Here is a 25187-nt window from a genome sequence, read left to right as displayed (position 1 = left end):
CTAAAGTGCAGATAGTGGTGATTCTTCTACCTTTAAGTTTCTTTTGCTCCACATATGCCTTGATTTATGATAAGAACATCACTTAGAAGATTGTGCAGATCTGGGACTCTGTGGTTGGGGAGATGCCCTCCGCATGAAATTCTGGGAAATGACCCTCTAAAGATTCTTCATGGAAGACCCTGCAGTCATGATGACCCAGGGATGGTCCAGGGCCTGCCCAGCTGACACTTGATGTTTAGCCTCCAAAATCAGTAGTTTGTTAAGTCCTTTGCCCAGTGGGAAATAGTTGGCCAAAGCTAAGAAGAAAAGTAAATAAGTAAAATAGAATAAAATAAATAAAATAAAAACACACACATACAGAATCATGTTCTTAATTATAAAGGTCAATGCTTATTAAATCCAAATGACTTCTTCAAATAAGCCATTCAGAGATTATGTCATTAAACATGTAGTGAACCTAAAATTCCACTTTTGAAAAGACAAAAAAAAAATCTCTCTTTAGCAAAAGAAAAAAACAAACAGAAAAATTCTCTTCCAAACTCTCTGTCCAACGAATGAGAATTCTTTTCCAGAAATCTGTCCAGTGTGCTGCCAGCAGTGATGCAAGTTTCCACATCCTGTTCACGTGAGCAGGACAAGGTGAAGCAGCTGTTGTTGGTGAACTCCACCAGTATCAGGTGAGTATTTACCCCATTGTGGTCAAGTCAGAGAGCCCCTGTGACTCCAAGAATGAGTTAGAATGGAAAGTGGAATGGACCGGGAAATCATCAACTTTTCTCTCCCTTTGAAAACTTACTCTGGACTTACGATGCCTACATCTCCACAGCCTGGAGAGAAAAGAGGACTTCGGGGAAGAATCCCTCACAGCGCCTTTCCTCTGAGCACACAGGGCCCACATGACTCCCAGTCAGTTGCCTACAAGTGGGATTCAGCCTGTAGCAGAGATATGACATGTTCAACCAGCTATTTGATGTTTTGAGGATGTATTCTGGCAAAATCTACAGCTTTTGCATATAATTTAAGTACAATGACAGAAGTTCATAGTGACTTTTGTGAGGATGGGGACAAGAGGGCTGTTGCTTTTCCTCAAACTTGTTTTCTGTGTTACCTATCAACATGTAGCACGTACCTGGAAAATACTATGGTTTTGTATCCCTCCTTATCTAGAAAAGAGAGAGATTGAGAAAACTGACCATATATTATTTGCTATATCGCAAACAGCAATTTCTGGTTGATATGTGTATCTCAAGAAAAATAAGGGAATCCTTACAAGCTATTGCTTTGTCCTTGTGGAAGGAAAAATCAAACTCCTTACATAAACATCACAGCCTCCAATCTCTTAGCACTCTGAGAATCTGGATCAAAGAAACCAGTAAAGGAATTATTCTTCCTTTTTTCCTTCAGTTTATTTAGATAAATGAGATTCGAGAAACGTTTATCCCAAAAATAAAATTCCTGAAATAAATGAACACACTTGCTAAACACAGGGAAAATAAAACATAAACCTTGCAAGTCTAGACAAAGCATGTCAGTAGCTGACACTCATGATGGCATGTCCTCTGATTCTGGCTAGACATTTATTTGGCCCTGGATCCAGACATATTTATCTGGGCTCATGTCTAGTTAAATGAAGGTTAAATTAGATGTCTCCAGTGGAGCATTATAAGACAAGCAACTGAATCTTTCTGGAAAGAATATAAAATATGTGCAATGAGATTTATGGAGGGCTCATTAAGATGACCAAATGAATATACATTGAAAATGCAGTTGCAGAAAATAAGGTACCTAGTGCCCTGGAAAAAAATTCTTCAGACAAAGCTCATTATTCAAACACAGGTTATAAATGACAGAATCCCTGAGCCACAAAGAACAACTAGAGAGTATGTAGAAGACAATTTCATGTTACATATTAGAAGACAACAAGTACAAGGAAAAAAATGTTAGGACTTCTACTGTATTTGTATCTTCTTAATCCAAAATTTATTTTTGTCTATGTTTTATGAAGTATAAAACAGATTAATATACATACATGTATATATTCTAGAAATGCATAAAAACTGAGTGTGCATGCTCAAAATTTTTGAACTAATAGTGTTATATGACACAAAACAATCAGGTTATGGCACCACAGGTTGAATCAAATTCCTACTCTGGACCAACTGTCACCTGATGACATCATTCAGTTCTGTCAGCAGCTTTCACATCCACCTTATGTCCAATGAGGCTTTCCTCACCATTTCTCTTCTTAGATATGGCCACTCCCACTCTTTGACTTGAAAATTCCCATTTGGCTTTTCTCCACAGTCTCAGGGAGACACTGCTGTCAGCCAGTCAGTTAACTGGTCTTAATGTGGAAAGAGCTGGGGATTGAGGTAAATGGGTCTGGACCAGACAGGCTGACTGGCCACACTCAGCTCTAAACCTCAAGGTCTTGGTTTCCTCATCAGAAAAATGGGGATCATCGTATCTCCTATTAGGACCAAATTAATAAAGTATGTGAAAAATGCTTTTCAAAGTATAAAATATTAGGTAGATTGTTGTTGCTTTTGTCGTGGTTACTATTAAATCACAATGTAACTTCCTCCTCAGTACTTCTATAGACACCTCACTAACAATATTTAGAGGACCAGAAGATGCAAATTATCCAAAACTTCTCAGACTAATTCCACTTATTATTACCATGATAAATGTGTGTCCTTAAAAAAAAAAATTGTTCTGTGTGAAGCGGTAATGAACCATGTAAAAAGAAAGACAGCACTTTCTTTTATCCCAAGCTCATCCAATTAGTTACAAGTACATTGTAATATTTGTGGACAATATGGGCCTTTTTCCACTTTCTTCTCTCTTCCTTTGTTCATCTCTGCCTATTTCTCTGTCCTCTCTAATAGAAACTAGCTAAACTGTACAAAACAAAAACAAAAAAAGGTATAAAAGTAAAATTCAATACTAGCAATTGCACTATTAGCTTTGGAGGAATTAAAGAATTTTAGAAGGATGGTATCATATTCTATTGATGTCTTGACTCCTTTGCCTCTAAACAGAGAAGTGGGGAATGATAGTAGTTTATTGCTTTCCAATTTGTTGATGAATACTTTTCTCTTAATGTGACCCAAGTGCAGGGCCTTTGAAAGAGTCTGGCTCTCTGGATCCTGCCCCAGTGAGGCTCTTCCTGGCTTATTGTTCAGCAGAGTCTTCCAGCTTGCCCTTCATCTGGTGCTCCCTGGTCTTCTCTGCAGTATTACATTCACTGGCTCTGTCCTCCACCCCATCCTTTCCTGCCCTTCTTCCTCGTTCTGACAACCAGGCCCTACTTTCATCTCTAATTTTATGCATCAGCTCCCAAATTAAATTATTTGTTCAGGATTCTCTTACCTAGTGGTTGCCCACAGTTTTTTATCCTATAGTCTCCTTCAATCTCCTCCCCAGGAGCCCCAGGAGTCCCCATAGAGATTCCCAGCTCCCCCTGCAAGAGACAACAGAGTCTTACATTCCAGATTCCCATGTTAATTATTTTCTTTTAATGAACACTGATTAATAAAGGCAATGTAATAGCTTGAGCAGGAGGTTACCAAATATACAAAAACTGACTACGTAACTAGTTTAAAAAATGAATAATATTCATATGACTAGTCAAAGCTTTCATATTTCTTGGTTCCTTTGAGGCATTCCCACAGAGAATCATTATTAAAAATCATTATTAAAAGCTAGACACCACAAGCACATGCACATGCAATATAGATGTAGTCCCTAAAATTCTGGATGCAATGTCTTAAATTTTAAACATTGTAATGGTGATCATTTTTTAATGTATAGAAATATTGAAACACTATGTTGTGCACTAGGAATTAACACAATGTTGTAGGACAATTGTACTTCAAAAACAAACAAAACTCATAGAAAAAGAGATCAGATTTTTGGCTACCAGAGGCAGGTGGGAAGGGGGAAGAGGAATTGAATGAAGGTGGTTAAAAGGTAGAAACTTCCAGTTACAAGATAAATAAGTATTGGGGTTGTAATATACAACAAGATTTAATAATTAGCACTGCTGTATGTTATATATGAAAGCTGTTAAGAGAGGAAATCCTAAGAGTTCTCATCACAAGGAAAAATATTTTTTTTCTTTTTCTTTTGTTTTGTATCTCTATTAGATGATGAATGTTCACTAAATTTATTGTGACAATCATTTCATGATGTATATAATTCAAATCATTATGCTGTATACCTTAAACTTATACAGTGTGGTATGTCAATGATATCTCAATAAAACTGGAAGAAAAAAATTTAAGGATTATAATTAATGTTGAAATTTTATAAATATAGAACTTATAGAAGTAAAGTGTAATTACTGTTGGATTTAATCATAAGTTTTCATAAAACTACAAACATCCATTTTTCTAGGTAGATGGTTAAGCTATCATTCAAATCCTTGGACTAGGAGCACTCAAAGTAATATTAATCCCCTCAAAAATTGTAGTTTTTATTAAAATTTCTACTGGTGATTACCCTCCGACTAGCATTTCCCTTCCTTCTTTGAACTTTAGCCTTATGGCCTTGGTAGGATTTCACTTAAGCTTTGCAATTAAATTTTATGTAAATGTGCCCCAAAGTAATGACAACTCTCCATAACTTTGTTAGCAGTAGACTGAGCAAAATCATTGTTCTTCATTTCAAAAAGCAAGAGATTCTGTACATAATCTTTATGTCATAGATATTTAAGGTTTTGTTCTTCCCAATATTCAAAGCAGACTTCAAATTACGTCTCATATTTGCCAAAGCTGAAACTGCTCAAAGTCAAGATTTGACTAATTATGTCACAATGCTCTATCTGTTGGGACATTTGTAAACCCTGGAAAAAGTGAATAGACATTCACAAGTTATTATAGGTGACATCTAATTAAAAATGGAAAAGAGCTAATTAATCCTACATGAGGCTCATATAGAATATATTTTTGTAAGTTAATAAGATAATTTTGAGGCCCTTGACATGGGGGGAGGGATGGTTTTAGTTCTTCACTCATAAAGAAAGTGCTGAAACTTTAAAAGGATTGGGCAGAAATTATCCTCAAAAAAAGATAAGAAAAATAACAAAAAATTGAATTGACCTTTGAATGCTAAATCATCGGTTGACCCATTCTTCCATACATAACATACATTTAGAACTAGTTCCTATATTATAAGCCTCATAAACCATAATATAAATAATATAAATATAATATTAAATCCATATATTTCTAAGTTTATGAAAACTTTATGCAAATAGTTCTTTCTCCTCAACTCCATGAATTCCATTGATAAGATCAAGGTCAAGAAGTGCAACATAATCAAGGAAGCCAATAGTTATTTTCCACTCTAATCACTATCCCTTATGCCAAGGGTAACATCTACACAGTCAAAGTGAGATGCACCACTGTTTCGATTCTTTTTTTTTTTTTTAACATCTTTATTGGAGTATGATTGCTTTACAATGGTGTGTTAGTTTCTGCTTTATAACAAAGTGAATCAGTTATACATATACATATGTCCCCATATCTCTTCCCTCTTGCATCTCCCTCCCTCCCACCCTCTCTATCCCATCCCTCTACGTGGTCACAAAGAACTGAGCTGATCTCCCTGTGCTATGCGGCTGCTTCCCACTAGCTATCTATTTTACATTTGGTAGTGTATATATGTCCATGCCACTCTCTCACTTTGCCACAGCTTACCCTTCCCCCTCCCCTTATCCTCAAGTCCATTCTCTAGTAGGTCTGTGTCTTTATTCCCGTCTTGCCCCTAGGTTCTTCTGACCATTTTTTTTCTTTTTTTTTTTTATATTTCATATATATGTGTTAGCATACAGTATTTGTTTTTCTCTTTCTGACTTACTTCACTCTGTATGACAGTCTCTAGGTCCATCCACCTCACTACAAATAACTCAGTTTCGTTCTTTTTTATGGCTGAGTAATATTCCATTGTATATATGTGCCACATCTTCTTTTTCTTTTCTTTTTTTTAACATCTTTATGGGAGTATAATTGCTTTACAATGGTGTGTTAGTTTCTGCTTTATAACAAAATGAATCAGTTATATATATACATCTATTCCCATATCGCTTCCTTCTTGCATCTCCCTCCCTCGCACAATCCTTATCCCACCCCTCTAGGTGGTCACAAAGCACAGAGCTGATCTCCCTGTGCTATGCGGCTGCTTCCCATTAGCTATCTATTTTATGTTTGGTAGTGGCATTTGTTTTTCTCTATCTGACTTACTTCACTCTGTATGACAGACTCTAGATCCATCCACCTCACTACAAATAACTCAATTTTGTTTCTTTTTATGGCTGAGTAATATTCCATTGTGTATATGTGCCACATCTTCTTTATCCATTCATGTGTCGATGGACACTTAGGTTGCTTCCATGTCTTGGCTATTGTAAATTGAGCTGCAATGAACATTTTGGTACATGACTCTTTTTGAATTATGGTTTTCTCAGGGTATATGCCTAGAAGTGAGATTGCTGGGTCATATGGTAGTTCTATTTTTAGTTTTTTAAGGAACTTCCATACTGTTCTCCATAGTGGCTGTATCAATTTACATTCCCACCAACATTGCAAGAGGGTTCCCTCTTCTCCACACCCTCTCCAGCATTTACTGTTTGTAGATTTTTTGATGATGGCCATTCTGACAGGTGTGAGATGATATCTCATTGTAGTTTTGATTTGCATTTCTCTAATGATTAATGATGTCGAGCATTCTTTCATATGTTGTTGGCAATCTGTATATCTTCTTTAGAGAAATGTCTATTTAGGTCTTCTGCCCATTTTTGGATTGGGTTGTTTGTTTTTTTGATATGGAGCTGCATGTGTTGCTTGTATGTTTTGGATATTAATCCTTTGTCAGTTGCTTCATTTGCAAATATAGTCTCCCATTCTGAGGGTTGTCTTTTCATCTTGTTTATGGTTTCCTTTGCTGTGCAAAAGTTTTTAAGTTTCATTAGGTCCCATTTGTTTATTTTTGTTTTTATTTCCATTTCTCTAAGACGTGGGTGTAAAAGGATCTTGCTGTGATTTATGTCATAGAGTGTTCTACCTATGTTTTCCTCTAAGAGTATTATAGTGTCTAACCTTACATTTAGGTCTTTAATCCATCCTGAGTTTATTTTTGTGTATGGTGTTAGGGAGTGTTCTGATTTCATTCTTTTACATGTAGCTGTCCAGTTTTCCCAGCACCACTTATTGAAGTGGCTGTATTTTCTCCACTGTATATTCCTGCCTACTTTATCAAAGATAAGGTGACCATATGCACGTGGGTTTATCTCTGGCTTTCTATCCTGTTCCATTGATCTATATTTCTGTTTTTGTGCCAGTACCATACTGTCTTGATTACTGTAGCTTTGTAGTATAGTCTGAAGTCAGGGAGCCTGATTCCTCCAGCTCCGTTTTTCTTTCTCAAGATTGCTTTGGCTATTCGGGGTCTTTTGTGTTTCCATACAAATGGTGAAATTTCTTATTCTACTTCTGTGAAAACTGTCAGTGGTAGTTTGACAGGGATTGCATTGAATCTGTAGATTGCTTTGGGTAGTAGAGTCACTTTCACAGTGTTGATTCTTCCAATCCAAGAACATGGTATATCTCTCCATCTATTTGTAACATCTTTAATTTCTTTCATTAGTGTCTTATAATTTTCTGCATACAGGTCTTTTGTCTCCTTAGGTAGGTTTATTCCTAGATATTTTATTCTTCTTGTTGCAAAGGTAAATGGGAGTGTTTTCTTAATTTCACTTCCAGATTTTTCATCATTAGTGTATAAGAACGCAAGAGATTTCTGTGCATTAATTTTGTATCCTGCTACTTTACCAAATTCATTGATTAGCTCTAGGAGTTTTCTGGTAGCATCTTTAGGATTCTCTATGTATAGTATCATGTCATCTGCAAACAGTGACAGCTTTACTTCTTCTTTTCCGATTTGGATTCCTTTTATTTCTTTGTCTTCTCTGATTGCTGTGGCTAAAACTTCCAAAACTATGTTGAATAATAGTCATGAGAGTGGGGAACCTTGTCTTGTTCCTGATCTTAGTGGAAATGCTTTCAATTTTTCACCATTGAGAACAATGTTGGCTGTGGGTTTGTCATATATGGCCTTTATTATGTTGAGGACATTTCCCTGAACACCTACTTTCTGGAGGGTATTTATCATAAATGGGTGTTGAATTTTGTCAAAAGATTTCTCTGCCCCTCTTGAGATGATCATACGGTTTTCTCCTTCAGTTTGTTAATATGGTGTATCACGTTGATTGATTTGTGTGTATTGAAGAATGCTTGCATTCCTGGGATAAACCCCACTTGATCATAGTGTATGATCCTTTTAATGTGTGGTTGAATTCTCTTTGCTAGTATTTTGTTAAGGATTTTTGCATCTATGTTCATCAGTGATATTGGCCTGTAGTTTTCTTTCTTTGTGACCTCTTTGTCTGGTTTTGGTATCAGAGTGATGGTGGCCTCACAGAATGAGTTGGGGAGTTTTCCTCCCTCTGCTATATTTTGGAAGATTTTGAGAAGGATAGGTGTTAGCTCTTCTCTAAATGTTTGATAGAATTCACCTGTGAAGCCATCTGGTCCTGGGCTTTTGTTTGTTGGAAGATTTTTAATCATAGTTTCAATTTCAGTGCTTGTGATTGGTCTGTTCATATTTCTGATTTCTTCCTGATTCAGTCTCGGAATGTTCTGCATTTCTAAGAATTTGTCCATTTCTTCCAGGTTGTCCATTTTATTGGCATATTGTTGCTTGCAGTAATTTCTCATGATCCTTTGTATTTCTGCAGTGTCAGTTGTTACTTCTCCTTTTTCATTTCTAATTCTTTTGATTTGAGTCTTCCCCCTTTTTTTCTTGATAAGTCTGGCTAATGGTTTATCAATTTTGTTTATCTTCTCAAAGAACCAGCTTTTAGTTTTATTTATCTTTGCTATTGTTTCCTTCATTTCTTTTTCATTTACTTCTGATCTGATCTTTATGCTTTCTTTCCTTCTACTAACTTTGGGGTTTTTTGTTCTTCTTTCTCTAATTGCTTTAGGTGTAAGGTTAGGTTGTTTATTTGAGATGTTTCTTGTTTCTTAAGGTAGGTTTGTATTGCTATAAACTTCCCTCTTAGAACTGTTTTTGCTGCATCCCATAGGTTTTGGGTCATTGTGTTTTCATTGTCATTTGTGTCTAGGTATTCCTTGATTTCCTCTTGGATTTCTTCAGTGATCTCTTAGTTATTAAGTAGTGTGTCGTTTAGCTTACATGTGTTTGTATCTCTTACAGATTTTTTCATGTAATTGATATCTAGTCTCATAGTGTTGTGGTCGGAAAAGATACTTGATACGATTTCAATTTTCTTAAATTTACCAAGGCTTGATCTGTTATCCAAGTTATGATCTATCTTGGAGAATGTTCCACGAGCACTTGAGAAGAATGTGTATTCTGTTGTTTTTGGATGGAATGTCCTATAAATATCAATTAAGTCCATCTTGTTTAATGTATCATTTAAAGCTTGTCTTTCCTTATTTATTTTCATTTTGGATGATCTGTCCATTGGTGAAAGTGGGGTGTTAAAGTCCCCTACTATGATTGTGTTACTGCCGATTTCCCCTTTTATGGCTGTTAGTATTTGCCTTATGTATTGAGGTACTCCTACGTTGGGTGCATAAATATTTACAAATGTTATATCTTCTTCTTGGATTGATCCCTTCATCATTATGTAGTGTCCTTCTTTGTCTCTTGTAATAGTCTTTGTTTTAAAGTCTATTTTGTCTGATATGAGAATTGCTACTCCAGCTGTCTTTTGATTTCCATTTGCATGGAATATCTTTTTCCATCCCCTCACTTTCAGTCTGTATGTGTCCCTAGGTTTGAAGTGGGTCTCTTGTAGACAGCATATATACAGGTCTTGTTTTTGTATCCATTCAGCCAGTCTATGTCTTTTGGTTGGCGCATTTAATCCATTTACATTTAAGGTAATTATCGATATGTATGTTCCTATTACCATTTTCTTAATTGTTTGGGGTTTATTATTGTAGGTCCTTTCCTTCTCTTGTGTTTCCTGCCTGGAGAAATTCCTTTAGCATTTGTTGCAAAGCTGGTTTGGTGGTGCTGAATTCTCTTAGCTTTTGCTTGTCTGTAAAGCTTATAATTTCTCTGTCAAATCTGAATGAGATCCTTGTTGGATAGAGTAATCTTGGTTGTAGGTTTTTCTCTTTCATCACTTTAAATATGTCCTGCCACTCCTTTCTGGCTTGCAGAGTTTCTGCTGAAAGATCAGCTGTTAACCTTATGGGGATTCCATTATGTGTTACTTGTTGTTTTTCCCTTGCTGCTTTTAATATTTGCTCTTTGTATTTAATTTTTGATAGTTTGATTAATATGTGTCTTGGCGTGTTTCACCTTGGATTTATCCTGTATGGGACTCTCTGTGCTTCTTGGGCTTGATTAACTTTTTCCTTTCCCATATTAGTGAAGTTTTCAACTATAATCTCTTCAAATATTTTCTCAGTCCCTTTCTTTTTCTCTTTTTCTTCTGGGACCCCTATAATTCAAATGTTGGTGAATTTAGTGTTGTCCCAGAGGTCTCTGAGACTGTCCTCAATTCTTTTCATTCTTTTTCTTTTATTCTGCTCTGCAGTAGTTATTTCCACTATTTTATGTTCCAGGTCACTTATCCGTTCTTCTGCCTCAGTTATTCTGCTATTGATCCCTTCTAGAGAATTTTTTATTTCATTTATTGTGTTGTTCATCTCTGTTTGTTTGCTCTTTAAACGAGTTTGTTAAACGTTTCTTGTATTTTTTCCATTCTATCTCCAAGATTTTGGATCATCTTTACTATCATTATTCTGAATTCTTTTTCAGGTAGACTGCCTATTTCCTCTTCATTTGTTAGGCCTGGTGGGTTTTTGTCTTGCTCCTTCATCTGCTGTGTGTTTCTCTGTCTTCTCATTTGGCTTAACTTACTGTGTTTGGGGTCTCCTTTTCGCTGGCTGCAGGTTTGTAGTTTCCGTTGTTTTTGGTGTCATCCCCAGTGGCTAAGGTTGGTTCAGTGGGTTGTGTAGGCTTCCTGGTGTAGGGGACTAGTGCCTGTGTTCTGGTGGATGAGGCTGGATCTTGTCTTTCTGGTGGGCAGGTCTACGTCTGGTGGTGTGTTTTGGGGTGTCTGTGTCCTTATTATGATTTTAGGCAGTCTCTGTGCTAATGGATGGGGTTGTGTTCCTGTCTTGCTAGTTTTTTGGCATAGGGTGTCCTGCACTGTAGTTTGCTGGTCACGGAGTGGAGCTGGGTCTTGGCATTGAGATTGAGATCTCTGGGAGATTTTCACCATTTGATATTACATGAGCTTGGAGGTCTCTTGTGGACCAGTGTCCTGAACTTGGCTCTCCCACCTCAGAGGCACAGCCCTGATACCTGGCTGGAGCACCAAGAGCCTGTCCTCCACACAGTTTAGAATAAAAGGGAGAAAAAAAAGAAAGAAGAAGATAAAATAAAATAAAATAAAATAAAGTTATTAAAATAAAAAATAATTATTAAGGAGAAAAAGATTTTTTTAAGTACAAAAAAAAATGGACAGACAGAACCCTAGGACAAATGGTAAAAGCAAAGCTATACAGAAAAAATCACACACAGAAGCATACATATACACACAAAAAGAGAAAAAGGAAAAAATATATATATATCGTTGCTCCCAAAGTCCACCTCCTCAATTTGGGATGATTCATTGTCTGTTCAGGTGTTCCACAGATGCAGGGTACATCAAGTTGATAGTGGAGATTTAATCCGCTGCTCCTGAGGCTGCTGGTAGAAATTTCCCTTTCTCTTCTTTGTTCGCATAGCTCTGGGGTTTCAGCTTTGGATTTGGACCCGCCTCTGCGTGTAGGTCGCCTGAGGGTGTCTGTTCTTCACTCAGACAGGACGGGGTTAAAGGAGCAGCTGATTCGGGGGCTTTGGCTCGCTCAGGCCGGGGGGAGGGAGGGGTATGGAGTACGGGGCGAGCCTGCGGCGGCAGAGGCGTCGTGACGTTGCATCAGCCTGAGGCGCGCCTCACGTTCTCTCGGGGAAGTTGTCCCTGGATCACGGGAGCCTGGCAGTGGCGGGCTGCACCAGCTCCAGGGAGAAGAGGTGTGGATAGTGACCTGTGCTTGCTCACAGGCTTTTTGGTGGCTGCAGCAGCAGCCTTAGCATCTCATGCCCATCTCTGTGGTCCCGCTGATAGCCGCGGCCCGCCCGTCTCTGGAGCTCCTTTAAGCAGCGCTCTTAATCCCCTCTCCTCGCGCACCAGGAAACAAAGAGTCAAGAAAAAGTCTCTTGTCTCTTTGGCAGCTCCAGACTTTTTCCCAGACTCCCTTCCAGCTAGCTGTGGCGCACTAGCCCCCTTCAGGCTGTGTTCATGCAGCCAACCCCAGTCCTCTCCCTGGGATCCGACCGAAGCCCGAGCCTCAGCTCCCAGCCCCCGCCCGCCCCAGCGGGTGAGCAGACAAGCCTCCCGGGCTGGTGAGTGCCGGCCGGCACCTATCCTTCGTTCTGGAATCTCTCCGCTTTGCCCTCCGCACCCCTGTGGCTGTGCTCTCCTCCATGGCTTCGAAGCTTCCCCACTCCACCACCCGCAATCTCCACCTGCGAAGGGGCTTCCTAGTGTGTGGAAACCTTTCCTCCTTCACAGCTCCCTCCCACTGGTGCAGGTCCCGTCCCTATTCTTTGTCTCTTTTTTTCTTTTTTCTTTTACCCTACCCAGGTACGTGGGGAGTTTCTTGCCTTTTGGGAGGTCTGAGGTCTTCTGCCAGCGTTCAGTGGGTGTTCTGTAGGAGTTGTTCCACATGTAGATGTATTTCTGATGTATTTGTGGGGAGGAAGGTGATCTCCGCGTCTTACTCTTCCGCCATCTTGAAGCTCCTCTCTGTTTCAATTCTTACAAACACTCACTCTTTGTGATTGAGTTTAAAGGAAGATATCCATACATTCAATTTAAGGTAAGTCAGAGAAGAGGTGAAGAAAGTGACAAGCAGAAAATGAAGTCCAATTTGAAAGATTTATAGTCTTTAAATTATTTTCTGTAAAACAACTTTTAAAGTAAAAATGTCATTAAAAAATATTGAGCACCACTTTTTTTGTGAGCAGAAGTACTTAGGAACTAAAACACAGGAATGGGAACCAAATTGCAAGAATTATGGCCTGAGATACAGTGTAATGTTCATTATTGGCATTCTAGTCAGGATGGAAAAAGAATGAACGTGAGTTAAAGGACCAAATCTTCTGCTCTCCTCTCCTTTTTTTCCTACTTAATAACCTGAGTAGAGAAGAAATACAGTAAAGAAAAAATGTGAGAAACTAGTGGAGAGAAGGAGATAGAAAGAAACTGGGGTCATGGCTGGTGAGCATAATTCATCAGATCTGTTCCTTCCAAGGGAACATATCAGTAAATTTTTTCCTAACAGTACAGCAATCATAGGTGAATCTAAGCAGATGGGCACCACTTTCTATTAATGTCCATGTGGGTTATTTTTAAAATATCTTTTTAGGGCTTCCCTGGTGGTGCAGTGGTTAAGAATCTGCCTGCCAATTCAGGGAACACAGGCTCGAACCCTGGTCCGGGAAGATCCCACATGCCGCGGAGTAGCTAAGTCCATGCACCACAACTACTGAGCCTGTGCTCTAGAGCCTGCGAGCCACAACTACTGAAGGCCGTGCGCCTGGAACCCGTACTCCGCAACAAGAGAAGCCACGGCAATGAGAAGCCCGCACACCACAATGAAGAGTAGCCCCCACTCGCCACAACTAGAGAAAGCCCGCGCACAGCAACGAAGATCCAACGCAGCCAAAAACAAATAAATAAATAAAATAATTTTATTAAAAAAAATATATATATATATCTTTTTAACACCAGTGTTTATCCTTGTCAGCTAGCTCATATGGTTATGACTCACTTTATTATCAATTTACTTCACACCAAAAAAAGATTACTGCTATATAGTGGAGATAATTAGGCAAAATAAGTGATTCTCAACTCATTGGCAAGAATGTGTAATTGATTTATCATGAATATTAAAAAGCTAACACCACACGTTTCTCACTATTCCATTTAAAAGGTGAGACAGGTACACTTGATAATTATATATTCTCTCTCTATCTTTCTCTCTCTCTCTCTCTCTCTCTATATATATATATATATATATGTACATATATATATTGCTTAAGCAAAATTCAAACTTTCAGTCCCAATATTTCCCATATTAATAGTAATAATAACAGAAATAGCCAACACATATATAGCACTGACTACATATGTACTAACATATAAATCTATTCTAAGCACTTTACATCTATTAGCTCATTTGATCTTCACAACAACCCTGTTAGGCAGACACTAGCATTATTTCTGTTTTACAAATGAAGAAACTGAGATAGATATAGAGAAATTAAGAAGCAAGCCCAGAGTTACACAGTTAGTAAATGGCAGAGATGGGAGTGAAGGGCAGCCAGTATCGCTCCAGACTGCGCTCTTAACATTTACACTACACTACTTTACAAAAGACATATAAATATGTATTCACATGCACACAAATGCTCTAAAAGTCTTATTTTTTACTAGTCAACTTATTCCGTTTCCTGTGCTTTTGCATATGTTGTTCTGTCTACTTAGAATGTGCTCATCTCCCATTCAGAAACTCCTACTCTTCCACCAAGTCACAGCACAAATGTCCCCTTCTCCAGGAAATCTGACCCAGCTTTCCTACACAGTGAGAGGCTCTCTTCCCTTGCTCCATGGACTTTGAGCCTTTTTTCCTATGTGTATCACAGCCTTCATATTTGAAGAGATACATAGTAATACGTGGACTGTCAGACAAGAGCACTAGATCCCTAAGAGCAGGGACACTAAGCATTTTTCATGTGGGTATTCCCCAAGCTGAGCTTGATTCCTGACATGAAGAAGGCCTAACCAGGAAGAAGGAAGGGGTGGAGACACACAAGCATGCGTCAAACGGTCTCCAGGAGAATTACGGATGAGACTCCAGCACGAGCCCTGCCACCATGCTGAAAGCCATCGTGATGGCATTGGTGACAAAGTAGATAAGCAAAGGTCTCCCTCACACAGTGGGGAGGAACTCTTTGCTTTCTTCCACCTCTTTTCCACCATGTGCTGTGTCTTGCTACCCTGGTTGCTCCTCAGGCATTGCCAGGAACACCTGGAATGGGGAACCCCCACCTCTATCCTGCAAAACCCAGTAAAATAAATGCAGCCTTTAAACCACCCAAATATTCCAGAATGAATCTAATAAATTCAGCAACTAAAAATATGAGTTGTCTAATAGTCTACCATACCATAAATTAAAATTTGTATTCTATGCTCAATGCAGTGATGGTTGAGATCCATTTACTCATGTAGGTATAAATCAGAATCTCAATTTTTAAAAGCAATTTAGTTTTAAGTAATGCATTGTCTATGCTTACCTCTTTGTGATATCATATTGGAGACGGGTCGAAAAATATGACAGAATCCCAGCCTTCAAGGAGCCTACAATATCTTAGAAAGATGACACATAGATTAAATGTCAAAACAAAAGAAATTTATGGTAATCCTAAACAGCATTCAGAAAAGGAAAGAACAGCAGTGGAATAGTCATAAAAGCTTCATGAAAAGGAATGTATTTCACACCAAAATCAAGAAAAATTAAACATTAACATTATAGCTAATTTTTTGCCTAGACATGGGTGAGACTAGAGTACAGATCTGCCAGGTGTCTAGTAAAATATCAGCTATTTATATTAAACATGTCTCTCTTCTTCACCATAAGAGATCTCTGGATGTTCTGATCCTATTTATTTCACTCTTCCATCTGACTTCTAGAGAAAAGAAGTGATTCACACAATGTGTCACACCTGGAATTTCAGTTATAGACAACAGAACTTTTTAAAAAGACAATGCAAATCTATCATCTTACAGTTTTGCAGGTCAAAAGTCTGAGATGGGTCTTAGGGACTAAAATCAATGTGTCAGCAGAGCCGTGTTCCTCTTAGAGACGGACTAAAAGCAAGGTGTCAGCAAAGCCATGTTCCTTTCAGAGGTTCTAGGGGAGAATCTGTTCCCTGCCTTTTCCTGCTTCTAGAGACGACCCACATTTCTTGGCTCATTGTGACCCCTTCCTCCATCCTCAAAACACATTAATCCAACCTATCTTTCTGTCTTCACATGTCCTCTAACTTTGACCCTTCTTCCTCCCTGTTACATATAAAGACGCTTGTGATCACATTGGGCCCACCCAGATAATCCAAGATAATCTCCTCATCTCAAAACCCTTAATTTAATCACGTCTGCAAATTTCCTTTTGACCTGTAAAGTAATATAGCCACAGATTCTGGGTATTAAGATGTGGACATCTTTGGGGGGGGCAGGGGGGGCATTATTCTGTCTATCACACCTATGCTTCCAGACTTGATGGTCACCTGGTTTTTAAATAAAATTGGTGCATTTAGAAATTACTAGATTTCTTGATAGGTATAGACAACAATATTATGACAGAGAAAACATGATGATACCCTTATCTGAGTCTATTGACATATGTTTCCTTGGTGTTATGGAATGAATGTTTGTGTCCCTCCAAAATTCATATATAGAAGCCCTAAGCCCTAGTGTGGCTGTATTTGGAGATGAAATTTCTAAGGAAGTAATTATGGTTAAATGAGGTCATTATGGTGGGGCCCTGATCTGATAGGATTAGTGTCCTCATAAGAAGAAAACACCAGAGAGTTCATTCTCTCTTTCTCTGCATGTACACAAAGAAGAGGTCAAATGAGCATACAGTGAGATGGCAGCTGCCTGTGAGCCAAGAGAAGAGGCCTCAGAATGAAACCTACCTTGCTGGCATCTCGATCATGGACTTCCTAGACTCTGGACCTGTGAGAAACAAATTTCTGTTGTTTAAGCCACCCAGTCTGTAGTATTTTGTTATGGCAGCTCAAGATGACTAAGACACTTGGTAATATTAAAAGAAAATATTAATATGTAGACATGTGTAGCTGACAAGCATGGGGAAGAAGGCCAAGGCGATATAAATCCAATAAGTTATTAAAAGCAGTTGCACTTCTGTTCTGTGGTATTGCTTTCAGTACTCTGGGGCTACAGACAGGCATTTCCTCAAGAAACAGAGCATGACATCATGGAGATATCAGTGCTCCATCCTGCCGCTGAGCCCCTCTTTTTGGTATGTGCGTATACTCTTCTCTTTTGGAGTGTTTTGCTTCTGAAACGCAGCACCTCGATCTTTTTCATCATCACCCTTGGGCTTCGGGGGTCACTCTGCCTTGATCCCAGAGAGCAGTGAGTATTTGCCACAGCATTCATATCACCACCCCACGGGTCAGCAGAGAGGGGTGGGCGTGAAGACCCAGCTCACCTCCCTCAGGCTGGAACAATGCTGTGGGATGAGGCTCACCTCCATGGCCTTGGCCTCCTCCCTTACCCATCCTGGTTCCCTCACTCCCTCACCTGTGTCCATGGGAGTCTATCCTTAATAAATTACTTGTACACGAACCCTCTTCTCAGGGCTGCCTTCTGAGGAACCTGACGTTAGAAATCCTCTGAATTAAACCTGACAAAAGGACCTCTTAATAGAATAATTGTTTATTATTTTTGCACATTAAAAAAGACATTGTGATATCTAGTCCAAATGTGGCCCCAATGGACCAGGCCCCCTGGAGCCACACTTTATGTGGTCTCCTTGCACATGGAATCTGGGTTGGCCTAGCACTCACAGTGGCCAATAGAATGAGGCAAAAGGGATGCTGTGCCATTTCCAAGCCCAGCCTTGAAGAGGACTGGCGACTTCTTGTCTCCCTCTTGGAATACTGCCTTTTGGAAAGCCTAAACCGCCATGTAAAATGTCTGACTGCCCTGCTGAAGAGACCACGTGGAGAAACCCCATGAGGAGAAAAGGGGCCTGAGATGCACAGAGAGAGGAGAGAGAAAAAGGCCGAGTGGTCCCAGTGACCTAATTAATCCAGCTTTCCAGCCATCCCACCAAGAGGTCAGCCATTTGAGGGGTCATCAAGGCTATTCCATCCCAGTCAAGACCAGATGGCTGCAACATCATGTGGAGCAGAAATGTCACCAAACTGAGCCCTGTCAACCCACAGAATCATGAGTCATGATAAAATGGTTGTTATTTTAAGGCGTTAGGTTTAGGGAAGGTTTGTTATTCAGCAATAGATAACCAAAACAGAAATATATGTTCTTTGTAAACAAAACCAAAACAGAAATACAGATATACTCAAACTATAAAGAGGAAAACCAAAATGGTACATAATCCGTAAACCGGGAGATAAGCCCTGTTAACATTATACTGCATTACACTGTATTTCCTCAAAGATTTTTCCCTATGCATACATTTTCCCACATGATTTGTGTTAATACCGTATACACAATGTGTATTCTGTTTTGTTTTGTTTTTTTACTTGGCAGTATATCGGAAATATTTTCCATTACCCTTATAATTTTTAAACATGAATAATTTAGGGACTATCGTATGAATGTTCAATAATTTATTCAAACATTCTCTTAGCGTTCTTTTCAATTGTCCACTTTTGTAGTATAGCCCAGATGAGCCTCTTGACACTGAAATCTTTGCTGCATCTGAGAATATTTCCTTAGATTCTTAAAAGTGGAATTAGTAGATCAAAATACATAAACTTTTAAAAGTTCTAGATGTATCTTTTCAAACTACTTTCCAAGAAATCTACAATTCATCCTCTACCAGTAGTGAATAACAGGGTTAGTCTCTTAGTACTCTTAGCAGCAATGAGTAGAATTAAGTTGAGTGTTTTTTTTTTAATCTTTATCAGTTTGAAAGACAAAGAAAAGATATTGTTGTCTTCATTTGCATTTCTTTGGTCATTAGTGAAGCTAGACATTTTTTTCAAGCTTTTAATAATCAGTGGTTTACATTGTCTGTGAATTCTTCCCATCCTTTCCTATCTATCTCCCTATGTAAGTCTCAGTTCTCAATTGTCAATTTGTATCAGTTTTTTTTTTAAATATGTACATGTACTATAAGGTATTAAATCTGTCAGAGTATAGACAATATTATTTTTCAATTTGTTATTTAGCTTTCAATTTTGCTTTAGATGTTATACATATAGATGTTACACTTTAAGTAGGTAAAATCAAACTATCCATACTTTTCTTCACGAGGGGAAAAAAGCCCTTTTATAGTTAAACATAAAATAAATTTCCTCAACATGAAGTGAATTTCCTATTTTGTCAGGCTTCCCACAGAGAAGTATTGGTTACTTTCCTTCCTTAAACAAAACAAAAAAGTTAACACATTCATAAACACTGGGAGTTCCAAGTTTAAACAATGGATAAATATTTTACACAAACTGTGAAGTTAAATATTTCACTGAGGAAACACTACATCTCAAAAAGGGTGTGGATCATCTAGAATCAAGGCAGAAAATCTCTCATCAAACACCCAAGCAGCATGCTGAGCCTCTGAGTACACATTAATCTACTCAGCTGGCTCAGGCTCTGCATGATGATTAAAGAAACAACAGAAAACTCACGCATCTACTTGATTGTCAATGTCATGTGCTAACCACAGACAACTCAGTAATCGGGGCTCTTGCTACCTTGAGACCAGTGGCTCTCACCAAGGGGTGATTTTGCCCCCTTGGGGACATTTAGCAATGTCTGGAGACAGGGCTTCCCTGGTGGCGCAGTGGTGAAGAATCCGCCTGCCAATGCAGGGGACACGGGTTCGAGCCCTGGTCCAGGAAGATCCCAGCAACTAAGCCTGTGCGCCACAACTACTGAGCCCACGTGCCACAACTACTGAAGCCCGCGTGCCTAGAGCCCGTGCTCTGCAACAAGAGAAGCCACTGCAATGAGAAGCCCGTGCACCACAACGAAAAGTAGCCCCTGCTCGCTGCAACCAGAGAAAAGCCCGTGTGCAGCAACAAAGACCCAACGCAGCCAAAAATAAAAATAAAAATAAAAATAAAAATAATTCTTTAAAAAAAAACAGTGTCTGGAGACAATTTTGATTGTCACAACTGGGGGAAGGTGTGTATCTAGTGTAGCTACTAGAAATCAGTATCTACCAGTATCTGCTAGTAGTATACCTACTGGTACCTAGTTGGTAGAGGCCAGGGATGCTGCTAAACATCCTACAATGCACAGGACAGTCCCACCCCATGACCTCTTCCCACCCCACCCCCAGTAAAGAGTCATCCCGCCCTAAATGGCAGTAGCACTAAGGTTGAGAAACTCTATTCAAGACCAAGTCAATAGAAAGAAAGTGAGAGCTTACATCTCCTGTATAATTATATTTGCCTTTCAGAATCTTCCTGTAAAGTCTCATATGGCTTTCACCATCAAAAGGCAGGAATCCGCTAAGTAAAACATATGTGATTAGGCCTTAAAAGCCCACATGTCCACTGCACTGGTGTAAGGTTTCCTTAGCAAAATCTCGGAGGCTATTTACTCTGGGGTCCCACAGAGCATCCTCCCTGTCCAGTCACCACTTTTGTTCCCAGAGTGTGCCAAACCAAAATCTGTGATAAAAAATTTTGACTATGCACCTGGGTGATAACATAAGAGATTTTCGGGCTTTAGGTGCCTGTGAGTTATTTTCAATGCGTTGCAAACACCTCATGCCATCAGCAACCGTGTGGAGGATTCTGACAGCGTCCTGCTCTGTAAAGTATCCCTGAGAGATGAGTCCATCAAAGAATTCCCCTCCTGTAGCCAACTCCATCACCATGTAAACTTGATCTTGGGCCTCAAAGATCTCCAGGAGCTGGACGATGTAATGATAGCTAACCCACCGCAGGATGGAGAACTCAGACTCACATGCCTCTCTGCCTTCTCTCATTCTGGTTTCCATCACTTTTATTGCAAAAGGTTTCTTGGTGGTCTTCTGCTCCACTCTGACAAACTTGCTGAAACTGCCTGTCCCGATAAAAGCCTTGATATCATATCTGTTGGAAGAAAACCCAAATAAATCTGTTACCCTCTGAAGCGATGATTTTCAAAATTATTTAATTAGATGCTTTATATCATCTTTTCTAGCTTTATATTCCCCCTATCCAATTTCCTTGCATAACTGTGTTCATTATTTTTGAAAGTCACCCCAAATCCTCTTTTGAAATGGAGGCAAGTGATATAAAAGTAATTAGTTGGTAGAAAGACAAATAATCTTAATAACAATAGCTACCATTTATTACACATTTATTATGCTCCAGGAATTTTATTTTTTTAAAATCCTATCCTATAAAATTCCTGCTGGGTGATATTAAAAAGTTAAGTGATTTCCCAAGGCCATACAGATTGTATTGATAGTTGCAATAGATGGGATTTAAATCCAATTCCTTCAAATGCATTTCTCCAAAATTTTCTTGAAGAATTTTGGGACCTCCATCTACCATTTTCTTTCCTCCCTCCAACTCTTGTTTTTATCAGTCTGCAACAGCAACCACCAAACCAGGGGGAGAGAATAAAAAAGAAGCTTAGTCTTATTTATAACTTCTCCAAAGATGGAGGAAACCATATCAGGAGACAGGGTACAAAGAGTAGGCTTCCTCAGGTTACTAGACTGTGAGCTTTCAGTCCCAGGCATAACTCACATCTCACCCAAGGTATCACCCTAAATCGCTCCTCAGTAGATGTACCATTGTGAAAGTCAACATGGTTGCACTATTATAAGGGCAGCTTTCAGAAGACGGGTGGCGGTGGTGTCAGGACCGCCTTGTAGCCAGCAGCTCTCATAGTTTCCCCTACCTGATGCCACTGCACTTGCAATTTTACACAGCCAACAAAATTTTAACCTGGGATGTATGTGAGTAATGTGTAAAGTAATCATCTCTCAGAAAGACCAGGAAGTCAGCTAGGATTTCAAAGGCTAGGGATCTTAAACTTTAGTTACCTGTGTTAATGTCTATGTAAATTTAAGAATCCTATCAAAATTTAACCTTCTATCTTTATTTAAGAAATGTTGAGAAAGTGCTTGACTTAGAATCATGATTTTAAGCTGGAAAGAATATTAGAGAATGATTTAATCCAACCCCTCATTTTACAAATGAAGACATTTGAAGATCAGGTTAGCTGATTGGTTGTTTAATTTGTGGAGTGAGGATTAGAACCCAGGTCTCCTTACTTGCATCATAATTTGGTGCTTTTCCCACTTTACTAAAACTTCTCCCAGGTAAGAATGCCAGCGAATGGAATGTACTCAAGCAGGACACAGGGAGAAGGTAATTCTTTAAGTCACATACTGAATACCAAAGATTCAAATGCAAATATCAATCTGTACTTTAAACAGCCTTACTTCTTTTTGCTGAATTTATTCTTCCTGTATTTTTTTTTCATTTGTCTACTTACTTATTCCTTATATTCCTGTGCTTACTGAATACAAATGGCACTTGGCTGTACCAGCTTACAGAAAATAGCTTTGTTCTATACGGTGCATTTAATTTTCTGGCCAATTACCTTATCAAAATAGATAGCAATTTAGTAATCTTAAATGGATTCTGTCCCCTCTTCTCTTTCCAACTCTGCTTTTTTCATTCACATGCACTCCCAGTGTGATTTTGAAGATAATCACAGGCATTTCAAATTCTGTTGCTTTGCAGACCAACACATTACCTCTAATGTGGATGAAAGCACTTTGCAAATACTAATTTATCACTATGCCCTCAAAACTGCAGGAAAATTCATTTGCTCATGGGATTAATCATCAACTATCAGACGAATTACCATTTCTGAGGAACTACACTCTCACTCAAATAAAAGGAGTGTTATTCAACATTGTTACGGGCCTTCATAAACCAAATGTTTGAAAAAATGCCAGTAATTTGGCATTGGAAGAAACAGTAAGCTTTAAGCCAAAATTTAGAGTAGTGCAAATAAATGCTTTCAGATAACAAATGTCCCACAAGAAAAGCCTGAAGCTGTGGCCTTGCTTGCGAGCCCTTGATGGCCATGGATGGTGACTATTTTTATGAGGATGGTGACAATTTTTATGACGATGGTGACTATTTTTGTGACTTGGGTGGCTATATCTTGTGTAGTGCCTGGCACAGCAATAAATGTTGAATGAGAGAATCATTCACTGAATGAATACTATTTCCAAATTATTGCCTTATTTTGAAAACATTAAGAATGGAATCAGGCATGGGAGTATGCATCTACAAGGCCAATCCACCTCCTCCACTTCCACCCTCCACTCCCACCCTCTCACAAAGCAGCCTCAAAGTCAGGTTTGTAGGTCATGCAATTTTACATCATCCCAGAGATTATAAGAAACAAAATTATTACTTTGACCTCAACTGCCACAAACTGAACATGATTAAAAAAATGAAACATGGAAACAATAATAATATTGCAACCGGTTTGACAGAAGCAATTGTAATGAACTCCCAAGAAGAAAGTGAATATAGTCAGACTTAAATTCTATCATCTATCCTTTGGGCTCACAATGGAGAGGAAAGGCAACTGTGTTCTAGACCCATTTCTGTCACCAGCTTGGATAAGTCACTTAATCTTTTAGGGCTCAATTCCTCATTGGTTAAAGAAGAGCCTTTAGTTAGTCTCTAAAGCTTTCCAATATTGAGATCCTCTACTTCTATGACTTTGTCATAATCTAAGGGCCTGGGACTAACCCGGAGGCGGAGGTTATGAGGTGGATAAAGACTAGACCAGACCCCCTGGCCACAGATGACCAGAGATGCCACCCAATCAATTCAGTCTTGACAAGACCCCATATCCCCTCTGATTCAAGTTCAGTTGCATCAGCCAATTTTGTTCTTCTCTAAGCTTAGCAGATACTAGACTAATCCTCAAGTCATCCTTGTACCAGAATTTCCCAAGGATGCCAGGAAATGGCTCTGCATAGACTCTGGTCAGAACAGTGTGATGAGGTGAGTGTATAATCCTAAGACTAGAAGTGTTCCTGAGAATCCGGTCAAGCCACCTACCGCTGTGTCCAACCAAATGCTGCAGAGTGGAGGGGATTCCATGATGTCCTTCCTCCACCTGGCCAACGTGGGGCACTCTGAGGAAATTCTTTCTCAGGCCAACCAACCGGCCAGCCTTCCTTGCTCATTTCTTACATGGTCATCTTATGAAGACAATAATAGTATCTACATGAGGATCTGCACCATGCACTGTACAGCATCATTTACATATATTACTTAATCATCCTCACAGCATTCTTACGAGGCAGCTATTATTATTATTCCCATTTTACAGAGGCGGAAATTGAGCAAGGAAAAAGGCTAAGGACCATTCCCAATGACACACAATAGAAAAGACAGGAATGGATCTCAGGTCTGGTTGATTCAAAGCCCTGTTTCTATTCCACTAATTATGATCTCCTTTTCTAGAATGTAAGAGAAGATCCTTCACACACCTCAGCCCCAGTGTATTTATGGCAAGCCCCCCCAACTCCACCCCGCCAGGCGCTGTGCGGGTGGGAGGACTTCCTCCTTCCCAGGGCTCTGAGGTCAGGGATTCTCTCCCTCTACTCCCTGTGACTCCTTCTACTTCTTCAGTCTTGAACTTTCCCTATCTTCTGCCCTCCTCCCCTCTTTCAAAGAGAAATTGCACTGGACACTTGCTAAAAACAGCAAGGAAGACTTTATTCCAGACTATTGCAAGAGGGGTCAAAACTACTGCGATGGGAGAGACTGAACTCAACTGTTGAAACACAACGCAAGAGAGTTGTAAGGCTGGAGTGAGCTTGTAGTAAATTACTAAAGGGCATTAGGGTAGGAAGGGGTGTCTTGGAAGTGAGATTCCCACCCTCCCACAGAGACTGGTAGATAGAACCTCGATCTTCCTTTGATTACATTTCAAAAGGTTTGCGCCCAGGTCCTTGAGAAAGACATTCCTGGGTTGTAAAAGATTTACATCTCAAAGGGGCAGAGAAGATTTAGGGAGGTCTGGGGCCTTTGATCAGAAAGAAGCCTAAGGTCCGGTCAAGTCGAGGGGAACTTTAAGGGCGCCTCGGTCAGCAGTTCACCTTGCTCAGCCCAGCCCCTCCGCCTGCGGTTCACGCCGCGCTTTACCTGGCGAGGACCCGGGGGGCGATCTTGGCGCGGAGGCGGGCCACCTGCATCCTTCGAGACTCCGGGGCGGCCTTGGCCTTGACTCTCCCTCTCGACCCGGGCCGGCGCGGGCGGCTGGCGCCACAACCCAT

At 39.5% G+C, this 25187-nt stretch overlaps 1 protein-coding gene across 1 annotated transcript; it reads right to left on the bottom strand.

Annotated features, from left to right (window-relative positions):
- On the bottom strand, positions 1 to 25187 carry PSKH2 (protein serine kinase H2). The gene is given in 6 exon segments (XM_036830076.1): positions 1 to 263; positions 266 to 296; positions 20301 to 20408; positions 20411 to 20632; positions 20634 to 20970; positions 25057 to 25187. Coding segments are annotated over 6 exon segments (1092 nt in total).

The sequence above is a fragment of the Balaenoptera musculus genome, chromosome 17, assembly GCF_009873245.2.
Source record: "Balaenoptera musculus isolate JJ_BM4_2016_0621 chromosome 17, mBalMus1.pri.v3, whole genome shotgun sequence".
In the NCBI taxonomy this organism is placed as follows: domain Eukaryota; kingdom Metazoa; phylum Chordata; class Mammalia; order Artiodactyla; family Balaenopteridae; genus Balaenoptera; species Balaenoptera musculus.
The sequence above is the reverse complement of the archived record's forward strand: the minus strand, read 5'-3'. Positions and strand labels throughout refer to the sequence as shown.